The sequence below is a fragment of the Canis lupus genome, chromosome 22 (genome assembly GCF_048164855.1).
Source record: "Canis lupus baileyi chromosome 22, mCanLup2.hap1, whole genome shotgun sequence".
Classification (NCBI taxonomy): domain Eukaryota; kingdom Metazoa; phylum Chordata; class Mammalia; order Carnivora; family Canidae; genus Canis; species Canis lupus.
The window spans coordinates 51,454,198-51,466,671 of NC_132859.1; the positions used below are offsets into that span (position 1 = coordinate 51,454,198).

The 12,474-nt window shown below is 41.5% G+C and overlaps 1 protein-coding gene across 1 annotated transcript in view; it reads left to right on the top strand.

The window, feature by feature from the left end:
- APMAP (adipocyte plasma membrane associated protein) overlaps window positions 1-12,474 on the top strand; it is a 33,629-nt gene that overhangs the window by 6,919 nt on the left and 14,236 nt on the right. The window contains exons 2-3 of the mRNA XM_072793624.1: window positions 3,363-3,479; window positions 8,204-8,319. Coding sequence (XP_072649725.1) covers window positions 3,363-3,479; window positions 8,204-8,319 — 233 coding nt within the window. The remainder of the gene's footprint in view (window positions 1-3,362; window positions 3,480-8,203; window positions 8,320-12,474) is intronic.

A 12,474-nucleotide genomic window follows, 5' to 3' on the forward strand; every position in this document is an offset into this window, starting at 1 on the left:
GTGCATCAGATGAAGTTTTTGGTTTCCCAGTGTATAGAAAAATTATGTTTATACTATATTCTATTAACTGTGCAATGGTTTTCTATGTCTAGAAAAACAATGTACATATACCATTAAGTTAAAAAAATAATTTATTGCCTAAAAATACTAACCATTATCTGAGCTCTTAGCAAGACTTAATCTTTCTACTGGTCTTGCCTTGATGGTGGTGGCTGCTGACTGATCAGGGTGGTGGTTGCTGAAGGCTGGGGTGCCTGTGGCAATTTCTTAAAATAAGTCAAATTTGACACACCAATTGGCTCTTCCTCTCACAATGATTTCTGTTTGATAGCACTTTACGCACAGAACTTCTTTCAGAATTGGAATCAATCCCCTCAAAACCTGCTACTGCTTTATCAACTAGGTTTATGTACTATTTGAAATTCTCTGTTGTCATTCCAATAGTCTTCACAGCTTCTTCACCAGGAGTAGATCCCATCTCAAGAAATCATTTTCTTGGCTCATCTATAAGAAGCAACTCTTTATCTGTGAAAGTTCTATCCTGAGATTGCGACATTTCAGCCCCATCTCCAGGTCCCACTTCTGATTCTAATTTCCACATCAGCAGTGACCTCCTCCACTGAAGTATTGAACCATTAGCTTATTAAAAAAAAAAAAAAAAGCCACATGTGTGAAACATAGTAAAATGAAGTAAGCTTATGTATATAAATAAATATATATTGTAAATACATATATATATATATATATATATATATATATATATATATATATTTATAGTGGAATATTGAGCCATGGAAAGGAACAAAGTACTGATATGTACTGAAGCCTGGATGAACTTCAAAACATATGCTGAGTGCAAGGAGCCATTCATGAAAAGTCACTTATTATATGATCCCATATATGTGAAATGTCCAAAATAATGTCACGATTAAGTTGGGCCGTGTTTTTCAAACCCTAGCTCTAGGGGCTTTAGGTCTGGACTTCTCTCCCCTTCTGCTTGTTCTTGGCAGGTTATATTGTTAATGAATGGTGACTGCAGCCGTAGAATCAGACCTGGCCCTCTGTTCTGCTCTTCCACTTCTGGCAGTGGGTTGTGGGCCCGCTTGTCTTTCTCTGACCACTTTCCCTTTGGAAAGTAGAGAGATACATAGTTCTACCTAGCTACCCATGTATAAAGCATATTTCATGGCATGTTCGTATTGTCACTGTTTTTATCATTCTTGTTCTCATGGCCCTTACTCCTTCCCCTGCTTCAGACCTATCAGCAGGTTGCATTGGCCTGTTGTCATGTCGGGTTCATAGCTGATCTGTGTCGCACCTGCATTTTCATGTACTGTGCTCTTGCACCCTTGACTGGCATCAGTCAGCTGCATTAGAAGACTGTGTGGCCCTGGGGTTTGGAGACAGGGCTGGGAGGTAGAGGTTTTCAATCTGCTTGGAAAGGGATTAGCTCAGTGTCCTGGCTCATTTACAAGCTCTGCTTTCTACACTGCTACAGGACACAGTATGATAAGGATCTGCTCTCCTCCAGTTTCCAGTAACTTGTTCTGGACATCCTTCTGAGCCCTTACCAGCAGCAACCTCATTGTCCATCTGTTCCCAACAATTTAGGCATTCTCTACCATGCTCCTTTCTGAGCCCTTGCTAGCAGAGTCTTTAACATCTGGTTTTCTACTAAGACTGTTTAAGGAAATCTGGACAAAATTTTCTATCCTCCTTCTCAATATTTTTCCTTCCTCTACCTGCTGCCCAATTCCAAAGCTACTTCTACATGTTTAGGTATTTGTTACAGCAATACCCTACTTCCAGGCAACAAAAATAGTTTAATTAGAAAACTGGATTAGTTTTCCATGGTTGCCATGACAAATGACCATGCACTTTGTGGCTTAAATAACACAATTGGATTAACTTGCAGTATTGGATGTCCGTAGTCCCAGACAGGTCTCACTGTGCTGAAATCAAGTTGACCAAGTTCCTTTCTGGAGACACTAGGGGAGAATCTATTTCCTTCCATTCACATTGCTGGCAGAAGTCAAACACTCTTCAGTTGTGTTGTCCCGATGTCTGCAAGGTGTCTGCAAGATGTCCAGATGTCTGCAATGAAAGCTCGCTTGCTCTCTCTCTCCCTCCCTTTCCTCTTTTTCTTTCCCTTTGCCTTTTATTTCCACCCAGTAGAAACAGGCATTTTCTGCTATATTGATTTATTGAAGTCATGTATATTCAAATTGGGTAGGATTTTGAGGTTATTCTACCCCAAACACCATTTCATAGTGGGGAACCCAGGCGTGTGAAGAAACCTGGCTGAAGTGGCATAGCTGACTTGGGAAAGTTAAGACTGGCCCTTAGTCCCCCACATTTCTGTACTATACCTGGAATCAGGTTTATACCGCAGAAGACTAGCCTGTCCAAAGTCAAACAAAACACTGCCCTTCAATGAAGTGTTTGTTAAGTATGAGTCTTGATTTTTTTTTTTTCTTTAAGTCAGCTTTTTTTGGATAGAAAAGGATTCTCTACATTAGGAGCTCATGATTTTATTTTCTTTAAGTTAATCTTGATGTATTTAGTAAATTTGAATGCACTTAAAGCAAATAATGATCCTATGATGTAACAAGAGGCTAAATATGCTCATTTATTTATCAGATAAGTAATGTATGTGAGGATCATTTGAGCGATATTTTAGTTACCGTTGGTCATTTGTCCAAAAATGTTATACAAGATTCCCAAGACAGTTTTTAGATCTTCCCAAGGCTTTAGTAGTGATAACTTGGAATTATGATTGTATAGATTCTTTGTAAGTAACTGTCAGTGTCTGTCAGACTTCTACCAGGTAGAAAGCTGGGATTTGCTTTTGAGTTCTTGAAGGTGTGGTGCTATTGGCAAAATGATTGGAGAATTGGACACTCAGCAAGTTGTTCTGTGTTCCCTTTACTTCATGAACTTATCTCTGTCTTTTATCCACCAAAGCTGGGAATCCTAGGGACTGAGTGGTGCTGCTTTGAATCCATGTACCGGGAAATAGTGGCTTTTGGGAAACACATCATCTCTGTAGATGAGTATGTCTCCATTACCTCATTGCACCTCTTTTCTTCCATTTTTGTGTTTATTAATTCTTTGATTTGCCCTTTTTGAGACTCCGCTAGATGATTGAAGGTACAGCTTATAATACAATCTGGCAAATAACTGATAAGCATTTCCCCTACAGCTGGAAGATTAAAAAGAACAAAGCATGTTTGCTAGGATTCCTGAAGTTTCATCACAAGCCACAGAGGTCAGCAGTCTCATGGTGAGACCATTCTGAGACCAGCTGAGCTTGTCCTGGCTGAGCCTCTGCTGATCGCCTTTGTATATTCCATCTCTGGCAGCTCCTTTAGTGGCCGTGTGTTCCTAGTGACCTTCTTGATGCTGGCTGTCTCTCTCACGGTTCCCCTGCTCGGAGCCATGCTGCTGCTGGATTCTCCCATAGACCCACAGCCTCTCAGGTGAGCTATCCTGGCCATTCTTGGGAGGGCTTGCTTGGCAAATAGGGTAGGTGGGATGGTGTCTAGGGTAACAAACTAATTTTTCTGAAAGGTAAGTTACTAGGAGAGAGAGAGATTTGTGGTTTCTTTAGTGCTTCAGCTTTGTGTGGAATCAGATGTTGACACAATATGTGAATGATATTGTTCATGATACGGTTTCAAAAACAAAACTGTACAGATCATATATAAAAACCAGAAAATCACAAATAAGAGAAGCTTATGTGTTAATTAGCATGAATTCATTTGAAGTGACAAAAGGTTAACAAAGGTTAAATTACCTTGTTTAAATTTTATAAGTACAGATTTTTCAGAAGCCTTGTAAAGAGGATTCTATTTTTCCTAAGTTACCTTTCATCAGCGGGCATCTATAGTAATGCATACCTAGGGACCCCATGAAATGTATTCACATTTATAGTTATAGTAATGCAGAGCCAGGCTCTTACTGGTGTGATGATCTATGACACTGATGTTGAGTTTATGCTGAAAGGGTTGTACAGTCTGATTCAATAAGTAGATTCCCCTTTCCTCTTGAAACTTTCCAGAGAGGTGAAGCTTTTGGAAGTTTATTTTAAGTGATTTTAAAAACTTCAAACAAAACTATGTCCCATTATAAATGAATATAACATTGAATAATGTGTTGGTGTTTTATAAATGAAAATTAGGGCTTTATATTGGACTCAATTCACTGAGAATGTGTTCAGCATCTAGAATGCTTGAGGTAGGTACCCAGCTGGTTACAAAGATACAAAGAGGACATAGTTCTTACTTTAGATTGACATTTATATATAAGATTCAACCTTTTGTTTTTGGATTTAGAATTAGTAAAGATACAAGGTGCTGTTAAAAATAATTAGCTTGCATAAGATTGAGATTGGGTGAAGGCCTTGGCATTCTGGGCTCATACGAGTGTTGGCTTCTTATTCCTGGTGTGTCAGTGGACCCTTGCATGTCTTTCTGGCTGAGCTGGGCCCAAGAGCATACTGGGTGTCCTGTTGGGGGTGGTGGGGCCCCCAGGACACAGTTGGGGGGTAAAGTGGTTCTCTCTTGCCAACCCCTGCCAACATGCAGAAGGATGTGGCTCAGCCCACCCCACATAGAAACTGACCTTGGACTTTCTGGATAATCTAGGTGGCTAAGGTGGGAGTGTGAACTGTGTCCACAGCTGGGGATCAAAACCTGGGCTGGGGAGTTTAGCCTTGGCAAAGAGCAGGAAAGTGGAAAGAGCAGAGGTACATGGAGCTTCAGTGACTGGAGACCTTTGATCTCAGTAAAAGTGAATTTATGTGCGGAAAGCTTGAAGTAATTCAAAGGAAAAATAAGTGTGTGCTCCTAACCAGAAACTGAAAGGGAATGTGACCCACTAAGTATCTGAAGTTATACAAAGTGTGTTCTGTCTACAGAGTAAATGAGCCTCATGAGCCCAGTGAAATCAGGGTGGCGGACAGAGATCTCTGCCATGCTCAGACTTAGGAAATGACTTGCTTGAGAATTGGAAGGGGCAACCCCAAAATGCAGAACAAGAGCAGAAGACTGGCAGAGGTATAAGAACAGAAATGACCTGAGGTTTGGAGGAAAATGCTAGGGACAACAGCAAAAAGGGCTTCTTTCAAACTGTTCAGAGCAAAAAGCGCAAGGAAGGAGGAAATGTGCTGTCTGGAGTTAAGTAAGTGGTTGTAGTGTTGACTATGATAGGAAAGCAGAGCTACTAGCTTTGGCTACACCTCTCTTTTCTCCGCCAGCAGGTGCGGTGCAGAACAGGAAGGCCAACTGGCTCGGTGGGAGGACCACTGATGGAAGTGCCTCAGAGAGTCTCCCTCTGGTGTACTTGATCTCCTGTGAGAGCTCAGACCACACTTAGAAATCACCAGGAAATCACAAAGAAAGATAAAGACAGGAGCAGACCCTTCCAGAATGGAGTATTACGCAGTTGCTTTCAGTTCTAGGGAGCGGTTACCAGGAAGGTCATAGGGCTTTGTCAAAAACCTGCCATACAATGCAACCTCTTCTTCCTTATTTGGAAATTGGGATGATTGTGGTAGATATGACATACATGACATTCTGATTTCTGGAGAATGTTGGTTAGTTCTTTCAGGATACATTTGACACATAGAGTTAATGGGACTTAATATGAGGTAGCAGGACTTAGGAGTTAACAGGGAGTTAATAAGAGTTTACAAGTTCACAGGCTTTTGCAAGGGTCCATGTGGCCTGGCTTGACTTCCTGAGTCCATTCTTCCTTGATGCTTCTGCTGCCTAGGCTTCAGGAATGTGGTCCCTTTCTTGCATTTTCTCATATGGGTTTTCTTCTTGGCTCCCTATTGGGATCATACTCAGGCTTCTTGTTGGCAGGGACAGTGCATGATGTACCGATTAGGTTGATGCTACAAATATTTCTTGAGGACTTCCTTTGTGTAGGGAATTAGACAAGGTTTAAGGACTGGGCAGGAGGGGCAGAAGGTGTGCTGTCCTCTATCCCTGGGCTGCACATGCTTGTCTGTCATTCGGTTTTCACATGCACGTTGGGAGGGCTGACCTTCCCGAGGTCAGAGTTCCAACCCAGCTGTGTCGTCCATCTCCATATCCCAGGCTTTTCTCACCGAAGTATGCAGGTTTGCAGTCCTGCTCTGTTCTATTGGAAATAAAACTCTTAAATCAATAATATATTTTTAAAGCAGGCAGAAGGCCATAACTGGGAGGCAGGGCAGAGTGAAGCAGTGAAGAGGTGGGTGGGGGCAGTGTTTAATTCAGAGGAAATTGTGCTATGTCCTAAGTATATGCCTGACTCAGAGGAGGCAATAGGAAGTGAAGTGCTCTGCTGGGCAAGGTAGCGAAGATTCATCATCATTTCATAGTCTCAGCCATCCCTTCCCTCTTGGCTCTCCTACTCTGGTAGGCTGGCTAGGAAACTGCCCTGCTTGAGGGCAAGGTAGGGAGGGAATTGGGAAATATTTTCCCTCTCTCCTCCCCCTTCCTTTCCTCCCTCCCACAGTGTTTGCTGACAGCTTCCTGCATGTCAGGTGCTTGAGATACAACATTGAAAAACACAAACAAATTCCTGATCCCATGGGCCATGTGTTCTAGTGGGGATGGACAGACAATATAGGTAATAGAGAAATGAGAAACTGGCAAGTGCTACAGAAAAAACAGAGTAGGGTAGCGAGTTGGGCTTTTGGGGGATGTCTGGAGTATTACATTGTGTGGTCAGAGGAGGCCTCCCTGAGAAGGTGAAGGCAGAGCACAGAGGAGCTGGTGCCAAGGATTTAAGGTGAGAGGTGCCTCTTAGGTCAAGAACCAACAGGGAGGGGCCTGTGAAGGGCAGAGTGAACAGGGGGAGAGGAGCAGAGAGAGGTGACTGGCCAGACTGCAGGGGAAGGGGCATCCCTGCAAGGTCATAGGCTCTGGCGGAGATGGGGCCATTGCAGGGCTGTGAGAGGCAAATGCTGTGATCTGATTGTATTTCGCAAGGTGCATGGTGCTGAGTTGAGGATACACTGTAGAAAACAAGGGAGGGAGTGGGTGTGGGAAGATGGTGGCCTGGACCAGCAGAGGACATGGGGAGAAGGGTTTTAACCATGTCTGTCTTCTGAAGGTGTGACCAGGAGGATTTGATGGGTTGGGAGAAGCAGGTGTAGATGGGAAGGACCAGCAGAGAAGGATGATCTCTGAGCTGAGTCTGTTGTCAGGACAAGGGTCCAGGGCCCAGTGGAAGCTGGCTTCAGAGAGAAGTCAGGCTGGGCCCTAAGAGAGACAGGGTGGGAGGCAGAGCCACACCTGTACTGGATGATGGGCTGGTGGTGCCAGCCCCAGGATGGACTCCTTCATTTCTCCTGTCTTCTCTGTGAAGCAGGAAGCAAGGCTGTCAGCTATGAAATATCAACACCACTCTCCTTTGTCTCAGTTAGATTTTAGTGACTGGACAGACACTGGGACAATAAATGCCAGGGCATGTGAATCAGAGAGTGAGAGGAGGTTTAACCTGTCTTGGAGGGATCACTGGGTGGCGCAGCGGTTTGGCGCCTGCCTTTGACCCAGGGCGCGATCCTGGAGACCCGGGATCGAATCCCACGTCGGGCTCCCGGTGCATGGAGCCTGCTTCTCCCTCTGCCTGTGTCTCTGCCTCTCTCTCTCTCTCTCTGTGTGACTATCATAAATAAATAAAAATTAAAAAAAAAAAACAAAAAACCTGTCTTGGAGCATTGGGCTGTGACTGGAGCATGGTAAGTGGAGGCCCCACATGCTCTTAGGTGATTACCAAAGTTTTTGTCTTAGTCTTAATCATATTTTGATTGTTTTTATACTATGACCTTTTCTGATATCCTAGAATGGTTTTTTTTCTTTAACCTTCATGTTTCTGGCAACTGAAGATGTTATTGCAACATGCCCTCTTTGTCAAAGAATGGGGAGTTATGCATGAAGGTCCTCAGTAAACACTTTCTTCGTGTATTTCTTTTTTTTTAATATTTTATTTATTTATTCATGAAAGACAGAGAGAGAGAGAGAGAGAGGCAGAGACACAGGCAGAGGGAGAAGCAGGCTCCACGCAGGGAGCCCAATGTGGGACTCGATCCTGGGTCTCCAGGATCATGCCCTGGGCCCAAGGTGGGCGCTAAACCACTGAGCCACCCAGGGATTCCCTCTTTATGTATTTCTTATAGACAAATCCCTATAATTGCATTATTTTACAGCTTCAAAGAACCCCCTCTCTTGCTTGGTGTTCTCCAACCAAATACGAAGTTACAACAGGCGGAAAGGCTATTTGAAAATCAACTTATTGGACCAGAGTCCATAGCAAATATTGGGGGTAAGTAAACCCTTGGAACTTCAAGGCTCCCTGAGGGGGAACTCCGCTGGAGCAGCCGTGATGTACCCTGCTCTTGGGTGGGGGGCCCTGGATGTCCTCAGCTGCAGATGCGCCGTGCTTATCGAGCAGACAACCCTCAGCTTTCTGAGTTACAGGTTATTTCAGTACTGGGTGGTTTTGAGTTCTTGTCTGTGAAGCACTTGATTCTGCTCAAAGTGTTGGACCCATTAAATTGAAAGGAAAAAGGAAAAACATGTTGTTTAGATCATTTATGAAAGGCAGGTATTACTTGATAAGATATTGTCTTTCAGTTTGTCTTTGTGTAGCTTCCATTTTTGAAAAGAATACAAATGATTCTCAGTATTTCCACTGTCGTTTTGTTTGAAGCTGACTTTGTTGGATAAGTTTAAGGGTAACTTAACTGTCTGCTTCAGACTTGCCCAAATCTGAGAATTAGACATGGGTCTGATTCTAATTCTTAAGTCTCTAGCCAATAGGCATTTTCTGCCTATTAGAATGAAGATGAACCTCAGGGATCAAAAGACATAGTTAATGAGAAGTTGCAGGACTGAAAATGGTGTGAGGATTTCTGAGCAGCTTACTGTGGCAGGCCACCCTCATCCTGGAGTATGGTGTGCTTCTGTGAAGTGGTGGTGGACTTTGTGTCCAGTGTGCTCTTTCACTTTGGGCAGGGCAGGTGGTCCCCCAGTGGCACAGACCACTTCTCTTTCCCCTCCTGTTGGATATGGAACCAAATCTGGTGCATTCTTTGGCAGTTGGTTTGTTGGGCTGGCAGAGTCAAATTACTGTAAGAGGGATAGGCACTTCATGATAGAACTTCAAGTTTCACTTCAAAAGACATTGATGTTTATTTTATTATTTTATTTTATTTTATTATTTTATTTTATTTTATTTTACTTTATTTTATTTATTTTATTTTTTTAAGACTTGTTTATTTATTTGAGAGAGGGCAGGAGAGAGAGCAAAAGAGCATAAGCAAGGTGAGTGGCAGAGGGAGAGGAGGAGCAGGATCCCGCTGTGCAGGGAGCCTGACATGGGGCTCAGTCCCAGGACCCTGGGATCTTGACCTGAGCTGAAGACAGACGCTTAACCGCCTGAGCCACAGGTGCCCTGACTTTGACATTTATTAATAAATTTTGCAAATTTTGTTCTTTTGGTAAAGAACAAATACTGGTATTTAAAATTAGAACTTCAAGGAGTTACAGTAATATTTTTTGTTATCTATCAAAGAGAATGTTTTCCTTGTCCTTTCCCTTTCCCCTTGGGCTGACACCTCATTGCTCCATGGCGTCACGGCTTGCCTTTTTTCCCTTAAAGGAACTGGTTATTTCTCTCTGTGACATTTCTGATTAGGCACAGTGGGGGCCTCTTATGCCCCCCTGCATAGAACCATAGGGAAGCCCCAGGGGGCTGCTGCTTTCAACTTCACTTGGAAGTTGTCCTGGAGGATGGCTGGCATGTTGCTGACATTGGAGCCTCAGGAGGGTATGAGAAGAAAGTAATCACCAATTAACATGCTTTAATTTCTTTAACAATTTTTTTTTAAAGATTTTATTTATTTATTGAGAGAGAGAGAGAAAGAGCACAAGCAGGGAGAGAAGCACAGGGGAAGGAAGAAGTAGGCTCCCCTCCCAACTGAGCAGGGAGCCCAACTTGGGGCTTGATCCTAGGACCCTGAGATCATGACCTGAGCTGAAGGCAGACGCTTAACTAACGGAGCCACCTAGGTACGCCATAAATTTTATTTCTTAGAGCATTGTAGATTCATAGCAAAATTGAGGGAAAGGTACAGAGATTTATCATTTATTCTCTCAAGACTTCCTCTGAGTACTATATACAGCCTCTTCCATTATCAACACCCTGCACCAGAGTGGAACATGTGTTATAATTGATGAACCTACAGTGACATGTTGTTATGATCTGGAGTCCATAGGTTACCTTAGGGTTCACTTTTGGTGTTGTATATTCTATAGGTTTGGACAAACGTACAAATGATACGTATCCGCTGTTATAATATCATATAGAGTAGTTTCACTGCCCTAAAAATCCTAAAAAATCCTGTGTGCTCCACATGTTTAACCTTATCCATCCTGCAACCTCTGCCACTACTGATCTTGTTATTGTCTCCATAGTTTTGCCTTTTCCAGAATGTCATATAATTGGAATCATGTAGCATGTAGGAAGCCTTTTCAGATTGGCTTCCTTCACTTAGTAATATGAATTTAAGGTTCCTCCATGTCTTTTTCTGGCTTTCATAGCTCATTCCTTTTTTATTGCTGAGTAATACTCCATGTGTGGATGTACCAATTTATCCATTCTCCTACTGAAGGACATCTTGGTTTACTTCCAAATTGTGGCAATTATGGGTAAGGCTGCTATAAACATCCACATGCAGGTTTCTCTGTGGATTTATGTTTTCACCTCATTTGGGTAGATACCAAGGAACACAATTGCTGGATTGTAAAACTATGTTTAGTTTTGTAAGAAACTGTCTAACTGTCTTCCAAAATGTCTGCACCATTTTATATTCTGACCAGCAGTGAATCAGAGTTCCTGTTGCTCTACATCTTCATCAGCATTTGGTATAGTCTGTGTTTTAGATTTTTTTGGCCATTCTAATAGGTGTATAGTGATATTTCATTGTTTCAGTTTGCAGTTCCCTAATGGACATGGGATGTTGAGCATCTTTTTCTTTTCTTTTCTTTTCTTTTCTTTTCTTTCTTTTCTTTTTTCTTTTCTTTTCTTTTCTTTTCTTTTCTTTTCTTTTCTTTTCTTTTCTTTTCTTTCTTTTCTTTTCCTTTTCTTTTCTTTTCCTTTTTTTTCTTTTCTTTTTTCTTTCTTTTCTTTTCTTTTCTTTTCTTTTCTTTTCTTTTCTCTTCTTCTTTTTTTTTTTAAGATTTATTTATTTATTCATTCAGAGAGAGCGAAGAGAGAAGCAGAGACACAGGCAGAGGAAGAAGCAGGCTCCGTGCAGGAAGCCCAACGTGGGACTGGATCCTGGGTCTCCAGGATCACACCCCAGGCTGCAGGCGGCGCTAAACCGCTGTGCCACCGGGGCTGCCCCTGAGCATCTTTTTCATATGCTTAATTTCCGTTTGCATATCTTTTGTGGTGAGGTATCTAAGGCTTTTGACCATTTTAAAAATTGGTTTCCTTTTCTTATTGTTTATTTTAAGAGTTCTTTGTATTATTTTGTTTATATATTTTGCAAATATTTTCTTCCAGTCTGTGGCTTGTTTTCTAATTCTCTTGAGAGTGTCTTTCACAGAGCAGTTTTTTTTTTTGTTTGTTTTAATGAAATTAACAATTACTTCTTCATCAATTATACCTTTACTGTTGTATCTAAAAAGTCATCACCATACCCAAAGTCACCTAAATTTTCTCCTATGTTATCCTTTAGGAGTTTTATACTTTCATGTTTTACATTCAGGTCTCTGATCTATTTTGAGTTAACTGTTGTGAAGGGTGTAATGTGTGTGTCCAGATTCATCTTTTTGCATGTGATGTTCAGTTGTTTCAACACTATTTGTGGAAAATGGCTCCATTGTATTGCAATATATTGTGTAAGATTGTATTCTGAGAGATCAGCTGACTATATTTATGTAGGTCTATTTCTGGACTCTATTCTGTTACATTGAACTATTCTAATTCTTTTGCCATTACCACAATGTCTTGGTTACTGTAGCATAATATTAAGTCCAGAGATCAGGTACTGTCAGTCCTCTGACTTTGTTCTTCTTTAGTATTGTGTTGGCCATTCTGGATCTTTTGCTTCTCCATATAAACACATTAGAATCAGTTTTAGGATGTATACAAAATAATTTACTGGACCTTGATTGGGATTGATTTGAATCTATAAATCAAGTTGGGAAGAACTAACCTTTTCATAATATTAAATCATCCTATCCGTGAAATGGAATATCTTTCCATTTTAGTTTTTTGATTTCTTTCATCAGAGTTTTATAGTTTTCCTCATACAGATCTTATACATATTTTGCTGTATTTAGACCTAAATATTTTATTCTTTTGGGTGCTGATGTAAATGCTATTCTGTTTTTATTTTTTATTTTATTTTATTTTTTAAAAATATTTTATTTATTCATGAGAGACACAGAGAGAAAGAGAGGCAGAGAC